Source organism: Triturus cristatus, chromosome 12 (assembly GCF_964204655.1).
Source record: "Triturus cristatus chromosome 12, aTriCri1.1, whole genome shotgun sequence".
NCBI classification, from domain to species: domain Eukaryota; kingdom Metazoa; phylum Chordata; class Amphibia; order Caudata; family Salamandridae; genus Triturus; species Triturus cristatus.
The window spans coordinates 634757751-634776359 of record NC_140595.1 but is presented as its reverse complement, the minus strand read 5'-3'; the positions used below and the strand labels follow the sequence as shown (position 1 = coordinate 634776359).

At 41.2% G+C, this 18609-nt stretch overlaps 1 protein-coding gene across 3 annotated transcripts in view; it reads right to left on the bottom strand.

The window, feature by feature from the left end:
- KLHDC4 (kelch domain containing 4) overlaps nt 1-18609 on the bottom strand; it is a 347987-nt gene that overhangs the window by 137340 nt on the left and 192038 nt on the right. For all 3 annotated transcript variants that reach the window (XM_085636925.1, XM_085636926.1, XM_085636927.1), the window contains exons 6-7: nt 17915-18007; nt 17178-17337 (exon numbers count right to left, since the gene is read on the bottom strand). In XM_085636925.1, the coding sequence (XP_085493051.1) occupies nt 17178-17337; nt 17915-18007 (253 nt within the window). The remainder of the gene's footprint in view (nt 1-17177; nt 17338-17914; nt 18008-18609) is intronic.

The following is an 18609-nucleotide window of genomic DNA, read 5'->3' as shown; positions in this document are numbered from 1 at the left end:
TCTATGAATGCACAGCAAGTGTGACAAGATAAGAACACGATTTAAAAGCCTGTTAACAGAAAGTGAGTTTGTGGAAGAATACAGTAAACAAGGTTTGGCCAACGGGATGGACAAGCTCAAGCTGGACAGCCTAAAGCAAATAGAAAGCCAGAAATTAGAAACCCAGAAAATGTGAGTTACAAACCACAAAGCCAATGGTAAGCAACAGGTGGAATGCATTCCTTGTTCAGCTTTCCGTATGTCCCCAAGATGTCTTTAGCAAACCTGACAGCTTTGCTGTCTGGTAGGTTTTAACCTAGAAACACAGGGTCACAGCAGTCCAAAATGGCTTGCTGTTTGCCTTGTGTCTCAATTCTGAGATTAAGTTAGATGCTGAGGATCTAATGGTTAGCAAACTGTTTTGGGGAATATACCCTTTCTGTTGTATATTACTGCAGATGACTTTCTTCCATTATTTTGCAAAACTCCTCAATCATACTGTATCTCCGAAGATTTGTACCAATGTAACAGGGTGGAAAATAGGAAGATCTTGATTTTTATTCTGAAGTTAGGAGAGAGTGGGTCTAGTCTTGCATGGATGGCGAGGTCGTTAAAGAAGGTGCAGAGAAACTGGAAAGAACGGTCTACTTATCTGCTCTTGTTTTTATGTCGAACCTAGGCAGCGCGCATGCGCTGTTTGCAAGACCTGATGTAATCTCTGTTTGTGGGTGAAACTACGCCCATTGAGTCTATTCGGCTCTGTGTTTTGCCAGTCAAAAATGCTGGCTTTTAATATGTGGGTTGCTTTTTAAAGTCCCTCCTTCGGCTGCCTGGTTGACGCCCAGGCGATTTCACTCACTGAACATTTTTGTCGGCCATCTCTGTGCACACGTCTTTCTGTTTACAGCGTGATGGCCCCTGTTACCGTCTGGTCATCACAGCCACAGATACACCACTGCTGTTTACGGCACTTTCCCCCATGTAATTTGTTGAATAAAATGCATTGAATCCGAAGGTATTTAAGTCATGTTTTTCCAGTTTTTATGCACATGCCTCGGGCTGCTACTTGCTATCGGCAGGGTTCATGATTTAATCGCATTTTTTATATATATTTATTATTTATTCATCATTATTGATTTATTCTTCTATTTAGCTTATATTTGGACAGCCTATAATTCATTTATAGCCTACCAGGAATTTTGGTTTCATTTAAAATATGGCGGCCTCAAAATGTTTTTTTCTTCTACTCTTTGGCACAACAGTCCTCTTTCTATTTTCTTGTTGCAGCCCTTGCAGTGTCCTATGAGAAGCAGCCCGTGCTTGAATGCCCTACATTTAGGGCGCTTTCTCGGCTGCAGTTCTCCAGTGGGTTTTGAGTCCGATACGGTTCTCTCTACGCTTTCAGGTAAGGTAACTACTGTATACCCCCAGCTTTTTGTTTAGATTGTGAGCAGGTTCTCGCTCTGTGTGCAAGCACCCAAAGTTTCTTTATCGCTTCGGCTCTGGTATGCTTGCACTCTTTTTGCCTGGCATTATGGGCTATCTTATTCCTGGCTATGTCTCTACAGCTTCCCCCATTGTTTTGACTCGAATATGCATTTGTCCCAATGAGTTATATTAAGATTGCTACAGTGTGCCTTCAGTCTCCCAAGTTTTTAACACCAATACCGCTCTGGAATGCTTGCGCATTTTCCACTAGGTTAATGGCCTATTTTATCTACTGGCAACGTGTTTACGCCTTCCCCCATCGTTCTGATTCATGGGAGTGTTTATCTCCATGTATTACATTAAGATCGCTACTTCGTCTGGAATTTCTTCTCTGGTTTGGGCCTACTAAGGTTTTTGATCCTTCTATGTGACTTATTTACACCAGGTGAGACCTCATAACATTTTATTGGCTAGCCAGCTCTTGCTTTCTGCTCCCTGCATTGTAGATTTAGATATAGATTGAAATCCAGCCTGTTCATGGGAGTCACGTTTGATATAAGGTAGACATTAGACCTACCATGGGTAAGGTTTTTTTTCCTCTTACGACTACTTTTCACTAGTAGTATTTTATATAGTACTGAGATTATATATATATATCTATATGTATATATATCTCAAAAAAGTGGGCAGTGGACCAGAAAAAATACATACAGCACCCAACACGTCAATCACCTATGTCATTATGACCAAAACAAACATTAATGTGTGCCAATCTCCACATGCACCCCCTACCCAGCGGTGCCTTCCTTCAAAAGGGAGTATAGGACAACAATACACGATTGAAGCAGCACCACATGTGGATCATGCAAAATGTTTTGCAACTAAGATAATATTAACACTAAACAATCTCATGCGACAATTCCTTAAAAATAGCAATGTCTGTGAAATCTATAGGTTATTCTTTTCTTCTTTTATTATATTATGTTCAATTCTTAAAAAGAACATCAGCCAACACGTTTCATCCACTTAAAATTGGACTTCTTCAGGGCAGCTCAAGCGTCAAAAAGCCTATATACATCCATATATATATATATATATATATATATATATATATATATATATATATATATATTATCTACTGGCAGTCGCCAGTAGATAGTTATAGTTAGGACCGTGTTTCCATAGGAAATCTCAAAATTCTATTTTGAATAACTTTGGCGCCCGTTGACGAATCTTCGCGAAATTTTCAAAACTAATGGGGCGCTCCGCTCAGCTTCTACCCTGAAAGTCTCGGGGGGATTCGTCAAGCGGGGGCCGAGAAAAAAAGGGGGTCCCAAAACGCGTTTTCCCCATGCATTTTCCCATAGGACCTTTAGTCGAAGGTACAGCCCGAACGGCTGAACAGAATTACTTGAAATTTGGCAGAGAGGTAGTCCTGAGGTCAGGCATGTGCCTTTTGCATGTATGGTGTCAATCTGTTCAGTAGTTCCTGAGAAAATTGCAGTTAAAAGCACATACATATCTATAGCCGTGCACCGTGCACGCACCCTTACGTGAGCGAGCGTAATTCTGATTGGTTGTTACATGTCAGTCAACGTTCGAATCGATCAAAATCAGGAAGTGTCGGCCGCCATTTTGTTTGTTTTCAGTGCGAGAGTGGAAAAGGAAGGTGGCGAACGTGAAAAGGGGGCAGGGTAGAGAGTTCCTGACCCCCTAGCCTTGGTCAGGGGGTCCCTGAAGGACCCCGAAGGCAGAAAAAAACATTACAATTTTTTTTTAAAATCGCGGAGGTGCGCGCACGGTGAAAAACCACAAAACAAAAAAAATGTAATACGTCGTTTATTGAAAAATAAATATATATAAAAAATTATAATACATACATAACTTCGCATTTAAAAAAACGTACAAATTCACTGAAAAAACCATAGGTTTCACACACGTTATAGTTAGGAATTAGCTTTTAAAAAACCTTGCAAATTCACTTAAAAAACCATAGGTTCCACACGTTATAGTTAGGTGGATATTTCACTCGTAAAAAACCAATGAAATTCCCCCGTTACAGTTAGTTGAGACAACTATAACTCGCGCGACCGCCACTCTATCACAAGGATGATGTCATCAGTGATGTCATGAGTGATGCCACTGACCATGTCATGAGTGATGTAATATGTGACGTCATGAGCAGAGGATTGCGGGCGCGCGAGTTATAGTTATCTCAACTAACTATAACGGGGGAATTTCATTGGTTTTTTACGAGTGAAATATCCACCTAACTATAACATGTGTGAAACCTATGGTTTTTTAAGTGAATTTGCAAGGTTTTTTAAATGCTAATTCCTAACTATAATGTGTGTGAAACCTATGGTTTTTTCAGTGATATATATATATACTACATGTGTCACTTCCGGGGCGCCATGGTAGGGGGAAGGTATATATGCCTCCCCCACCCCTTCTGGCATCCCCTGTTGCGGCAGCCATGCCGTCTCCCGCCCCACCTCTTACCCGGCGTGCAGACTGGCGGGCAGGGTACTTAGAACATTATAATGTTCTCTTTTGTGTTGCAGGCGGAGTTACAGGGCGATCAGGAAGCAGACGGGTACATTGAGGGTACCTCTGCGCGGCACAATAGGGGTGCCAGAGCCAAAGACCAGGAGCCTCAGTGCAGGTTCCTGGAAAACCACGACTGCACCCAGTTAGTCGTTCGTGCGGTTGGGGGCCTGACCAACTGGGGGTTTGCCCTGCTACGCCCCGCCCTGAAAAGGGCGTGAGTAATAAGGGACCAACGTGTCATGTGATCCGGAGGAGGATCACCAAAAGGTGTAGCACTGACTGGGTAACCCACAGTGCTGGCTCATCAAGCGGGCGGGGGCAGCATAGGTTGGTACAGCTGCCTGCCCTTGGATCGCCCGTATGATAACCCACCATATTGCATACTTTTGTATGGAATAAACCTGCAGCAATATTTTCCCATAACAAAAGTTGTCTTGTGTATTTATTTATTCACACATGCTCAGACTGTGGGTGGGGGAAGTTGCCAATAATCGCACTAACCCTTTTGAGACACACTCAATGCCCTAGGCGTTGGGTTGGAACATCTTATATGCGCTCCACAAGGTACCTCAGAAAAAAACATATCCACTTGTAAACATTTAGCCAGCAATTTGATGTTAGCATGTAGTTCAGGAAGGAAAAGCTTTGGGCAGCACAAAATCCTTGTAGCTAGATGAACACTGGCCCAAGGAGAAGTAGAGAGGCATCAGTCACAGGCAGAGGAGTGGCAGCATGAGCTATTATATAAGCGTGAAAGGAAACCAGCATTGGCAAAGCCAATTGGCTTTGACAATGTGTTTTAGCCATTATGTACACCATAGTGGAGTGTGAGCAAAGTGGGGTAGAAAGTATTAGGGTAGATTGGAGTGGGGAAAATTGAGCGGAATTGGAAAGGGGGAGTTGGGTAGATTAGTGTGGGGTAGATTGAATTGGGGTAGATTGGAGTGGAGTAGATTGGGGTATATTAGAGTGGAGTTGAGTGGGGTATATTGGGTGGATTAGAGTAAGGTAGATTTGAGTAGGGTAGATTGAAGGGGGATGATTGGAGTGAGGTAGTTTGGAGTGGGTAGACTGGGGTGGAGGGGGTGGAGTGAAGTAGAGTGGGGTAGGGTAGAGTGGGGTAGATTGCAGAAGGGTGGAGTGGAGTAGATTGGGGTAAAGTGGGGCAGATTGGAGTGGAGTAGATAGGAGTAGATTGGGGTAAAGTATATTGGGGAGGGCAGATTGAAGTAGGGTAGATTAGAGTAAAGTGGAGTGGGGTAGATTTGGGCAGACTGGAGTGTGTAGAGTGGAGCGCGGTAGAGTGAACTGTGGTAGATTGAAGTGAAGTGGGGGGATAATGTGGTAGATTGGAGTGGGGCATAACCTGGTAGATTGGAGTGGGGTAGATTTGGGTGGAGTGGAATATGGTAGAGTGAGGTACATTGGAGTGGGGTGGGAGATATATATATATATCTCCAATAGTCCAAGGCCAAGATGTAGCTTCACAGGGCTGTTTCAATGGCAGTCCTAATCGTGACATACAAATATGGAAAAATATCTACATAAAGATGTGGTAGAAAAGGATATATATAGGCGTTTCGGATAGGTACAAGCAGCATCGGTGTGCTCAGCATAGTACGAGAAGCACCATGTAGTGGAGAATTATCCATCCACCTGTAAGCACTGTAATTCAAGCGCGTCTCGTTGCAAGAACAAATTTCCGGCGTGGCAAATCAAAACCATGCTTTTTGGATGGATTCAGGTTTATCACCGAAATGTCGAGCCACTGGGTACATTTGATCTTTATTTTTTATGGCTCGTAAATGTTGCAATATACTTTTGTGCCCCTGTAGTTTGGTTCTCCCACATATCTTAGCCCACAGGGGCACTCGAGAACATATACAACATGGTCGGTTTTGCATGTTAGAGCTTTTGTGATGGGTTTCTCCTCTTTGCTGAAAGGGGTTGTGTATGATGATTTGGAATTCCCTGTTGACATGCCTTACATGATTTGCATTTCCAAAATCCCTTTCTCTGAGCCAACCATGTTAGTGGTGTCTTATCATTTGGGTTGTTCTGTACTAAATCATCCTTCATGGAGGGGGCTTTGCTATATGTAATAGCTGGTCTGGTGGGCAACATATGGCCTATGATGGGATCATTAAGTATAATTGGCTAATTTCTACGTATGATTTGATAACATTTCCTTATGTTGTCCACCAAATCTCATTATTAGTCTGAAAGTTTTATCCTCCCTTTCCATTTTGTCAGTATTTGTCAATTGTGTTGGCGATACATATATATACATATATATATATATATATATATATATATATATATACACACACATATAATGAGCTGTTTCCATGTGGGTTGTATGTTTTTAATCTATTGTATAGATTGTTCACCCTAGCAGTGAGCTCGCACTCTCAGCAACAGTTTATTTAGAAGCATGTTACTGCTCGAACTATTCCTAAAGTTTCTATTTTGCTACAGCGCTTGATGAGTTTGAGCCCCATCTACAGTGGCGGAAACATTTCTGACATAGGGGCCGGCGTGTGCTGGGGCTGCTAGGAGACCCACAGGGCTTTGTTTAGACACTTTCTGTGAAGTGCTCTGAAAGGTATCCTCTTCATGCAAGGTAAAACTATACATGTATATGAATCTGACACTCCACACCTGCAATGAAATGTAGCAAATGCTTCAATTACTAGGGGAGATTAATATCCGATAACTGCGTGGTATATTAGCGCTTTAAATGGCATATGGGTTCAACTTTTGGATAAGCATAACAATTTTTAGAGGGCTCTGTGGGACTGGAGGCCGGACTGCAGGCTATTCATCAGGCTACTTTCAGGGAGCTGAGAGAGAGTAAATCAGTCTACCACTGCTTCGGAGCAGTAATTATTTCTTAATAAACACAGTCATTTGTGGGTTTGCTCTAATGCATCGGGTTAACTGGGCTGTTTAGCCATGCAGATTATGCTTTTTTTTTTTTTTAGTCCAAACCTCTCCATTTTGTGTGCTCATTCCTAAAGAAGAAAGAGAGCCACACGCGCATGGTACTTTAAATAATCCCGGGGTGATGGTTTACAGGGAACACTAAAGACGCATGACTTTGGCAATAAGGCTCCATCTTGGAAGCTGATCTTTGTCAGATCTGGGGATGTATCATATGATGTCACAGTTGCATAACAGATAATTGACTGCACGAGGGTCAAGTGGATGAGCTCTGCAGTGGATGGTTTTTGTTCACAACAAAAGGCTGGAGAGATTAGTATTCATTTTAATGTATTGCACTATATTTCCGAGATTAAGTGCTCATTACACGGATCAGGTGTGTAGGGTTTCCACATTTCCAAGAGAAAATACTGGTCATTTGTTGTTGCCTTAGTTGCCTGGAAAGACCTGGACACAATACAAAGCATGGCGTTCAAGGAAAGCATATGTATTGATTTGTAACGTGTTTTGTCAGCCTTGGTTTACTTTAGATGTTAGTCAGGGATAGTCAAACATTTCAAAGTGTCTTCTGCTGTTTGAAGTAGTCTAAATGTAAAGAAAAGAAAAAGCAAACACGCACACAGACTAGCAAATAATAAGATTGAGGCCATCATGTATGCTGGAAAAGGTGGCGTTATTTAGAAGGCAAATGTCACCAGACGCAAGTACATTTTTTTCTATATATATTTGCAAATAAGTCACTCAAGTGCTGTACACTTCAAGCTTAAATCTGTGAAGTAGTTACATCATCTCCCGACGTATAATGCAGTTTTATGTTATGGATTGTAGTGTTGTGTTACCCATTAACATAAGCATCTTTTAACTCCCCTAGTCCCCTACAAAAGTTAAAACATAAGTTTAATAAAAGACAAAATGTTGTTCATTGAGTAAATTAGGCAATAGTTCACCGGTAAGTGGGCCGTTCTACCCCGAAACCCAGCAAAAATGCTGAATAAGAGCGCATGGGTTTGTCCTTAGCTAGGTAGGTAGACACTCAGCCGGGAATCAGAATTCGATAAGCGTGAGAAATTGATGGGATTGCCCATCCTGTACAAGTTCAGAATGCATGGGGTGGGACTTGTGTGACCAGTGCTAAAGTGAAACCAGAAAACCTGGACTTGTGGCTTTCTCGCTTAAATTCAGGCCCCTGCAGCCCCTGCGGTGCGGGGGCCCCCCGAGCTGCAGGGGGCCCCCTCAGCACCGTACTTAGGCCCGAGAGCTCCAGATTAAATGCAGAGCGGGGCCCCTCCGTATACCTTAGATGGGTGCCCCCTCAACTTTGGTTACGCCACTGTTTAAATTGTGTTATTAGGCAAATTATTTATTACACTAAAACTTTTTTTCTTCATTACTGCATATGAAAGCACTTCCAAATAGGAGTTCAAATTACCATTTATACAAAATGGAACAATTTAAATAAGTACTTCTCATTGCAGTGCTATGATGTGCCTATTCGTGTCAAAGCTTACAAGTTAAAGAACAGTAGTTGTTGAGGCATCCAGGTAGTGTGCTACATGGCTAAATACTTATAAGGTCCAAAAGGCGAGACCTATTGGCTATGGCAATGAAGTTACTACTTTGTGAGCCTCTCTTACACATAGTCCGGTTTCCTAGAGCGGTTGTGTTAAGGAATTGGGTTTTTGATTGAGTGGGGTGAAAACCATACTCAAGCAACAACCACAATCCTTGTCAGGGTGAACCACAAAAGCCACTAAATTAACTTGTGCTGAACCCTCTGGTAGACTAGCACAAAAGCAGTCAGGCTAAACTTAACACAGTTTTAAAGTATTTAAGCAGCACTGAAACAATATTAAAGTGAAAACACAAGAGAAGAAAAATCGCACACCAATTTAGAAAAATAGAGTAAATCTTAAAAAATGATACCAGACGACAAAGCAGCAGAACAGGATATATGCAATTTTAAAGTTTCAAGTAAGTATAGGGCCTCAAAGCACAAAGCTCCACCTGCAGTCATCTGGTCTTGCAATTAAGCACGGACTGGAAACAGGGACCAGGTTAGTTCCACCGAAAAAGTTACCTTCTCAAAGATTCGCACGAAGAGTCCACTTCGCGGTGGAGAAGGCCACAAGGAGCAGGGATAGTGTTGCGGATGGTCGTTACTGTAGCTCAAAGATCCGGTCAGGTGTTGCAGGGAGCTTTAGGTTGGTGGTCACAGCAAGCTATCATTGCTGTAGCATGAAGTGCAGATCTCGCATTGCCGGTTGTCGCTGGCGGTTGCCATAGCACGAAGAGTCGGTTATACTTAAGCTTCACATTGGAGGTTGTCGCAGGCGGCAGAGTCTCTGCACGAATGGGCCCGTTCGTTGTCACAAAGAGCCCAAAACTTCAGGACTCACTCTATCGGAAACCAGCAGGGCTCATGCAGGTCCAGGTGTAGGTCTTGTCAGCTGGGTAGATGCAGGACAGGTCTCTGAAGTTTGTTATGTCACTGTAACTTACATAGGAGGCCAGCTAGCAAGCCCTTGGAGTCACTCTGGAAGTACTGGGTTCAAGAGCAGCTCAAGGGTTCCTTCCTCAAGCAGCAGGGCAGTCCTTCCAGCAGTCCTCCTTCTGAGTATTTCACAGGCCCAAAGTTGATTTCAAAAAGTCGTTCAGGAGGTCCAATATTTAAGCCTTGTACCAGCTTTTGAAGTGGGGGCAACATCCTGTCTAACCCCACATCTGGTTTTGGAAAGTTTCTTCCTTCCCCTGACAAGGCTCCAAGTAGTCTAGAGTGACAAAAGACATGTGTCAAGTGCCTTTGTGAGTTTGATGGAGACAGCCCTTTGACATGTAAATAGGGTAGGGAACAGCTCCATCCACCCATCCTGACAGAATGGCCCATCCTGCCAACATATAGTCTCCCTTTGTCTCACTGCCTGGAAGGAATACACAAAGGCCAACTGCCAAGTTATTCACAGTCATGTAACCCAGAACACAGGTAGCAGGCACCAAATGGACAAGAAAATACCAACTTTCTAAAAGCGGTATATTCAGAATTGTGAGTTAAAACCCAACTTTTCCATTAAAGAGGATTTTAAATTACAATTCATTTGAGTGTAAACATCAGTTTCCTATCAGCTCCTAAACATAAGTATTCACTTATTAAATGTAATGAGGTAATCCGATGCTATCCAATGGAAAAGATAGGCCTTCTAGTAGTGAAAAACAATTGTTGTTTTTCTCTATCAGGACACGCAAAACTTAAAAACACATGTCCTACTTTTTAAACGCAATGCACCCTTTCCCTCTGGCCTTTTTAGGGCCTACTTTAGGGGTGACTCATATGTATTATAAAGGAAGGTGTAGACCTGGCAAAAGGTTTGTTTTGCCAAGTCAAATTGGCAATTTAAAACAGCACTACGGGCTTCAATGGCAGGCCTGAGACATGTTTAAACAAGTTACTCAAGTGGGTGGCACAATGAGTGCTGCAGGCCTGCTAGTAGCATTCTAATTTACAGGCTCTAAGTACAGGGAGTACCATTTACTAGGGGCTTACAAGTAAATTAAATGTGCCAATTATGTGTAGGCCAATTTTACCATTTTGTAGGGACAGAGCACTGGTTAGCAGTAGTAAAGTGCACAGAGTCCTAAAGTCAATAAAAACAAAGGGTGAGAGCAAAACGTTCGGGGGACTACCGACCAAGAGGGTCAGGTCAAACAGGTTGGCTTTGTACCGTGTGGCACAGCCATTGAAGGAAGGTCCTCAAAAGTGAGAAATACAGCTAAATTTCTGTCATGCAGGGGTAAAGAGGGTTGCTGCTAGGAATGCAGTCTTCAGGGAAGCGAAGGAAGAGTCAGAGAGACCAGTGTGGAAGAATTTGTCCCCATCAATGTACAGCAGAACGTGAGCTTAAACTTTAGAACGGAGTCTGTGGGGTAGGTGGTATGGTTTGATACAGTAAAAAAGCTTCTTTGGACCTCTGCCGTCTAAAGTTTCTTATTAATATCTTTGTAATATAATTTAACAGAAGACTAACAAAAATCTGCTAGACATATTAACTGACCATATAACAAAGCTATATGGAAAGGTCACAATCAATTTAAAAAAAAATGAAACATTCCACCACAGAAAAACATGCTTAGAGGAAGTCTTTAGTACAGTAGAATGCGGTACATCCATGCTTGTAAAGGGACCTTCTAATCCACGAGTGTACAGATTTTTATTTATTTTTTGTTTCCCTAAATGCGTCCTCTCTATTGTCCCTGGATAGTAAACTTGTGGGGCTTGGAGACACAACATAAAATAGACATATATGCTTGTGTGCGTATGGAAGTCACGCCTGTAAATAAAGTAAAGTTTCTTACTAATGTTAAACCAACCAACTGTACCAGGAGATCTTTTTCCAGTTTAGGCCCTGGTAGACATTTCTCAATCCCACCATAATTTCATCAGTGACTAATTTCAATAGGCAGTCATCCCAAAACCACTGAAGAAAGCTGTCTGTGTTCAATATGTGGTTTACAAATTCCAGGTTTGAATGGGAACGCGATGCAACTAGACATCACTGGAAGAGCTTCACATGATTGGCCAATGTCTACAAAAGAAGTGTCAACTCAATTTTAAGCGCACCTGGACATTGACAATATCCCTCCTTCCAATCAGCCCAGGTTTCAGACATGCAAAGGGATGGAAACAACTTTAAAGCATATGCTTGGCAACCTGCTACAGCCAGCAAAAGAAGATAGTCTGGTGAACATTTCTGCAGCTGTCAACATTGTGGACCATTCCATCTCCGTGATATTCCTTTCATTCTCAGGTAAAAAACAATACCGGCCCCTACAGTTAAAGATGTGAATGGATATTTTTATATCGCGCTCTCACACAGACCCTAATGAAACAACATATGCCATCTTTCCCAGTCAAAGACGTTTTTTGACATGATCCTGTCTAATTTCTGTTTCACCACTCGTAGGCCTGTTGTTTCAACTACATCAATAGGTTATATCTGAGTGGTTAAAAACTGGTTAACGTCTCCAAAAAGCTTATAATGCAGGGTGTGTCTAGTGTCTGTAAAAGGGGCCTTTCTGCAGCTGGAAGATCACTGCACTGGCTGCCAGCAGAAGTCAGAATAATATTTTAATACATGTGCCTCAAATTCAAAGGGGAGAATCAGCTACTTCTCAATCATCTGGGAGAGTGAAAAACATTACTGATATGCCAGACACGTTCGTTCACAAAAAAATGAATATTCAAGCCTCCAATCTGCTAACATTGTTTGAAGGAAGAAGATTATTCATTTTGGCTATTAGTCTGTGGAATAAGCCGCTTCACCACATCAGGACAGCGCCCTTACTAACCCAGGTTCAGTTTATCTCTTAAGTGATCTTTCAATTGCAGGCATTATGGTATGCAGTGCCTCAATATGGCTTCCATAGTCTTATCATTACTCTCAATGTACAAACAGGCACTGGCAAACACGTCCATTATCTTTGACTAATGAAGGCCAATCAAACGGCCAGTTCTTTTCCCATTGATCAATGCATTAACTTGGTGGAGGGCAACGGGGCAATGTGCAGTGAGATGCACATGGCCTGTCTCATGAATATTCAACAGTAGTATTTAGATTGGGCATAGATGTGAATGCAAAAACAGGCGCCTTCAACAGAAGCCTGCAAGGACATCTGTCTCGGGTTCTTCTTTCACCAAGTGCAATGACTTAACGAAGCAGGTGTCATAACACGGGACTCATCAAGAAACTCCCTAAGGTGACTGCTTCTACTTTGCAAATGATTTGGCCCCTCACCCCATCTCCCTCACCAGGAATAAACATTATATGTTATAGCTGTGATAATGTTTAAAGTAGGAAGGAATGCGTACTTGCTTTATCCATTCTCTTGAAACTTGCAAGGGCAAGGCCTATGGGCATAGGGAAGATTCGGGTAAAGTTGTATGCCTTCCAGGTGGTAAACACACCCTTCTGGGTACAATTCTATGCAGGTATACCAAACAAATTGAACACTAGAATGGTTTAAGGATTTTACTTCTATAATTAGCAGGAGGGAAATTAAAAATTGAGAAAAATACAAATTTAAATGGAAAGCAAAAAAAACTATGCTAGAAAAAGTCTACTATTTGCTTTGTGTCAGTATAACACATGATAGTACGCCACTCTACAAGTAAAGATCTGCCTTGGATAAGCATTCTGTTCAGTTGTGGCATCTGCAGAATGAAACTTTCATCTGGAAAAGCCTCTTGGGAGCATTTAAGGGAGACTTTCCCCTCAACAAACCATGGAGTGATAGCACTAGTTTGGGAACAACCATGTAAACAGACCCCAGCAAAGGCAAATTGCTGTCCAGGTGATTAAGGATGGGGACGGAGAATTCCACAGGAGAGACAACTGAACCGAAAATGCTCTACCCCTAGCATGGTCACCATATATTTGCAGTAATTTATTAGGATATATGTAGACCAGAGGTTGCTGCTCAGTCTGCAAAGCAAGAGGCAATGCTGAAGCAATCGCATTCATTGTGTGTGAGGTGCTCTGTGCACCATATTAGCAGGTCTAAACGTAATTTTACCCAATACTAGTAACTAGTCATGAGACATTCCACTAATGTCCCTGTGCCGTCGGAGCAGCTGCGTTTTACAACCTTTGCAGCTCGGTGATTCGATATTGGGAACACTGTAGACCAATATTGTCAGCATAATCGATCAGTGCTAGAAAAATTACCAATACAGATTGTAGTTTTTGTCTGGATTCCAAGAGCGTGACTTCTCTTTTAACCATAAAGATGCACAAAACATACTTTTAACACTGTTGGGAAATTGGTCAGAAATGGGCAATTGTTTTGTAAATAAGAGCACCCAGATTTTTTACTTTGGAGAACGATGTCTTAACAGGCCCTAATAGGTTGGCCAAGATATTATTGGGGAGGGCTAGTACTGAACTACAACCAAAATCTTTATCTAACTTAGATTTAGTTTCAAGGAATATCTGGCCGATGCCATAACACACAAGCAACATCAGGAGCCTCAATTCACAGGATCATGGTTGCCAACTGGCCCCAAATCACGAGGGTGTTTTTGGGCTGGTCCTTTTTAAGCCAATAGCTCAAAGTTTGCTGGAACTAACTTATAATGGAAAAAAAGTGAAACAACTAGCACCAGCTTCCTTAGTTACTGCTGTTTGCTAACACTCCATGTTTGGCTGAAAGATATACTCATCGGAGACCTACTGAGAACTGTGTGGAATGCTATCTCACCTGCCATTTTTCTTCGAATGAATTATTGATTTTAATTAATGGATAAGATGCATCAAAACCCCACAATGTCATTGTGTGTTTCTGGTGGCATTTAAAGCCTTTCTGTCTTTGGCCCTCTAGTTTTTATTGTTCAACCAAACAAGACCACTGTCATAGGTAAAAGCACCAATTTATAACTCATTTCTGGTACACAAGGAAGCTCAAAAGAATAATGCAGAAGCCAGTCATTTTGCTCAGTGTATAAGGTGTTCACTGAGAGGTCACAGATTTCAATAATGACCAGGCCTACTTGGAATGTAACCCTTGCAGGGTGCTAAAGGTACAAAGAGTACCATTACACTTGGTAAGAAAGAAAGAAAAAAATCAAAGGTTACAATCAGTATATTAAAGCAATTTAAGATTAGAATTATTAAGTAACGACTCCATTATTATGTCTGAGGTCCATCACATAATATCACTTGCAAAAGATCTTTAATAAATCAACGAAAGACTTAGGGGCACATGCATCAAACTCCTCATTTGCAATTCCCAAACAGTGCTTTTTAAGGAATCGCTATTTGGTAAATCACAAATTCCTATGCATGTAGGAATCTCAATAAAATGTGGAATTCCTTAACATTAGCTAATAGTGATTTGGAAATTCCGATTCGCCATTAGCTAATGTGACTCTTTTCATTCCTACCCATAGGAATGAACGGTAATGCATTCGCAAATTGAAATTACACAATTGGTAATCGCAAATGCAAATCCAAGGTTGCCTGGGGCCCTAAGGCCCTCCCTGATGTACCCCCCCAAAAAAGGTAAGTATGCACAAGTGAAGCAGACACATGCCCTAAAGGCATGTGTGTGCTACATGGCACTTTGAAAAATGCATTTTTGTGTTTTTTTCAAAGCATGCGCAAATTACCATTAACTTGAAATTGAATGTAATTAGCGTTTGCATAGTTCACATTTAGGAAAGGCTACATGCATCGGCAAATAGGGATTCACAAATTGCGATTCCCTAAAAGCATTCGCAATTTAGGTAATCGAAAACAATTGCGATTCCCTAAATTGCGAATTACAAAAGGTAAAAGCATCTGAAAAGGCCTTTATCCATTCGCAAACGGGACGATTGTGAACGGAAAAAGGCTTGATGCATGTGCCCTTAAAATACTGGTTTCAGAACATTCAGCTTAAAAGGAAGCCCTTGGCCAACAATGACCCTAAGATTGGTAGGGATTCAACGATCCCGAAATGCATTGGGCTCTCACATCAACGATATGAAAAAAACATCCTTATCATTTCTCTTTTTGTAAGGATACAACTTTATGTTTATTGTACACTCATTTATGATTGTTAAATTAATGTATAATTGAATCGTGTTATTAACAATTCTAATTCGATGATTAAATAATCGTTTTACTATTTGTTCAATTCAACACATCTCCCTATTATGGTTTTCTTTAAGAATCTATTTACTTAAATTTTGACATGCTATGTACGGGTATTTTCCCCACCCAGTTAACAGTGCGAGGTACTAAGTGGGTTCTCCCACTTTCCCTCCTTACAGTTACATATCCGCAGTGACAGCGGATGTAGTACCTCAGCACCCCTGTATTAAAAATTTTATTGTTTTAAAAACCAGCTTAGTCTAGTCTAAAAATAGGAGTGCTCCTTAAACACATTCCTAAGATTGGTATGACATAATTGTAACAACAGCGCTGGACTATCTGAAGCAACATGAGGCCTACTACAGTGATAGACCATTACAAAGCTCTTTGATTTTTCCGCAACAGAAGCGAGAGCAAAGTCAAAATTAAGTATGAACTCTACAGGTTGGAAACTATTCTTTGAACATTCAGATAGTACTACCTCAACACCATGGATTTAACGTTTTGTTGTAAAAAACTTCAAATGTGATACTCAAAAAAACAAAATGAAAAAAAGGCTTTTTACTCCGTAAAAGGGAAAACAAAAGCCTTAAAAAAGCATCTGAATAAGATGTATTTCAGAGACAATTTTTATGCTGGTCTAGAGTATGTATTTTTATATGTACAAGCTTCTAAAATAATAGTTCATTGCCTACGATACAGTTTGTCCAGCGCAGGTATCCTGGGCAGCAATTACACTGAGAACATCTCCTGCTGTCTTGCAGGTACCCTTGACCGCCCATTTGTTAATCTTTGACATCTAAAACTGTTACAGGACCTTCTGATGCCATAAAGATCTTAAAATTTTAGAAATCGGTACACCGGGCTGATGAGGGGTGTAACCCTAAAACCAGTTCCAGGATGCTTGTTTCCAGTCAAGGGAAGACCTGGCTTGGCAGATCGGGCTGGACTGTTCCCATGAGGAACAGGGTCAAGACTGATTTGCATATGACTGGGTCTGAACTGGGGTGGCGAACTGAGCTTAAGAACGATTATGGATTCAACCCAGATTTAATAGTGACTGGGGTTGAGTGTCTGAAAAGTTTCAGAGCTCCGTCCATCAACTCCTTGTGTTTGCACCAAAAAACAAATGATCAGCCCCTGTTGGGATAGACTGCAAGGTGATCATTATTTTAGGCAATTACTGCATCTGATGACTCTTCCCATCATAACTCACAATTTAACTACTTTGCAAAAGCCAGGAGCACGCTGAGCTCTGTTAGTGCATCAACATATCTGTGACAATTATGGCCATACTATAGCACCTGTAAAACTAATGCTTTATTACCTTTGGTAACAAACTAAAAAGCTATATAGAGTTCACCTAATCATTAGCACCCATATGTAAGATTTTCCCCAAATATTTCAATGAGTGGAGGTGGTAACCTATTTGTGCAGGTCATGGCTGGTGTCCTATACACAATTGTCAGCCAAATGTGTCATAAGCGTGTTGACTACAAGTTTACAAAGCAATCCAACAAGAAGGAACCCATGCACTTTATGCTGCATGAAAATTGCTGCGAAACTGATGATTGTATTGTAAGTACAACAAAAGAGTATGTTAGTCTTTTCCCTTTGTAATTAAAAAAAAAAAAAAAAGTATTTCGAATCGCTTACTAGTTTGGAATAGCCGCCGTAAATTATTACATTCCCTTCCTGGTTAGTGGCCATCTGGCAGCCAGACCTTGGCGTGGGACCAGTCCCTGTTGGTGATATCTTTGTCCACTTGAAAGTGTCCAGGTTAAATGAATATACATCATTGTAATACACATAATCTCTAGAAGGACAAAAGAGCAAGCAGAATAAAGACAATTATGAAATCATACATTTTCTATAGATTCAGGCAACACTATAACCATAAATTTAAAATGGCAACAATCTGTCATCAGGTTGATGGTTGCCACCAACAAAGACTATGTATACGAACTGCTGAAATTCTAATTTGATTAATACTAACTCTTTAAATCCCCCTACTAATCAGATACTTACTCAGCTGTACAAGTGCTGCAAATGCACGTGGCTTCATTTGTGCTCTCACTTATAAAACGATGCCTTATGCCCAGCGGAATGTCAAAATCTGTCTATCTGGTATCCAAGCAGAAATGGTCGATGTATTGACTTTTGGGAATAATGGAAACTACCATATCCCTATAATTCACACCTACAACCAAACTCTACTAATGTAGTGCCATATACCTGCATAACACTGATTAGCTGATGTCAACAGATGTGAATAGAACTACCTACCGCTATAGCGCCGGGACACCTCTATTTGAGGTAGCGGTCACGCTCTATAAATGTCTGTATTATTATCTGTAGGAATAACAGCTCGTTACCAACAGTATGAAATTTACCTTGTACTCTCATGGAATCCTCCAAAAACAATCAGTTGCCTCTTGCAGGCCACCATGCGGTGGCCACTTCTTCCTGAGGGACCACCAGTAGCCCTGAAAAAACAAGACATAACAATAGTTGTAGATATTAAATACTACTTGTTCAGCTCCAGCGGTGAGGGCTTAGTACCACAGCGCACTAGTTGATTAATGACTTTTAAGAAAAATATTCAAAGAATGTTAGTGCTCACTCCTTATGGTCCACCGCACATCAACCACCCTTATGGAAAAATAAACTTTCGAGAGGAGGAGCACCAATGTCAGTTCGTGGCACAATTTATTATTGTAATCCTTCTAATGATGAGTCCTCAGGCAGTAGATTCAATCGAAAATTCTTCTTCTTTATTGATAATTCAACAAAAGTTCATCACAAGCATGTTCCGATGAATTGTATTCCAATATTTGGATCAATACTTCACTTTTTACATCAGCCACCGCGTTCCGTCCTATAAGGACATCATCAGGACAATATTTGGATTCGTATTAATTTATGCTGTGTTCAGTTCACTAATTAATTCTCGTCAAGAAAAGTGTTCATTCTCCAATTTCCAACTTTGCTTGGTAAATTCTTAAGTGTCCTGTATTCAATTTCTAAACATCACAACGTCCGTTCCATGTGTATTCTACTCAGCGCGGCTCGATAAATCCCGTTTACC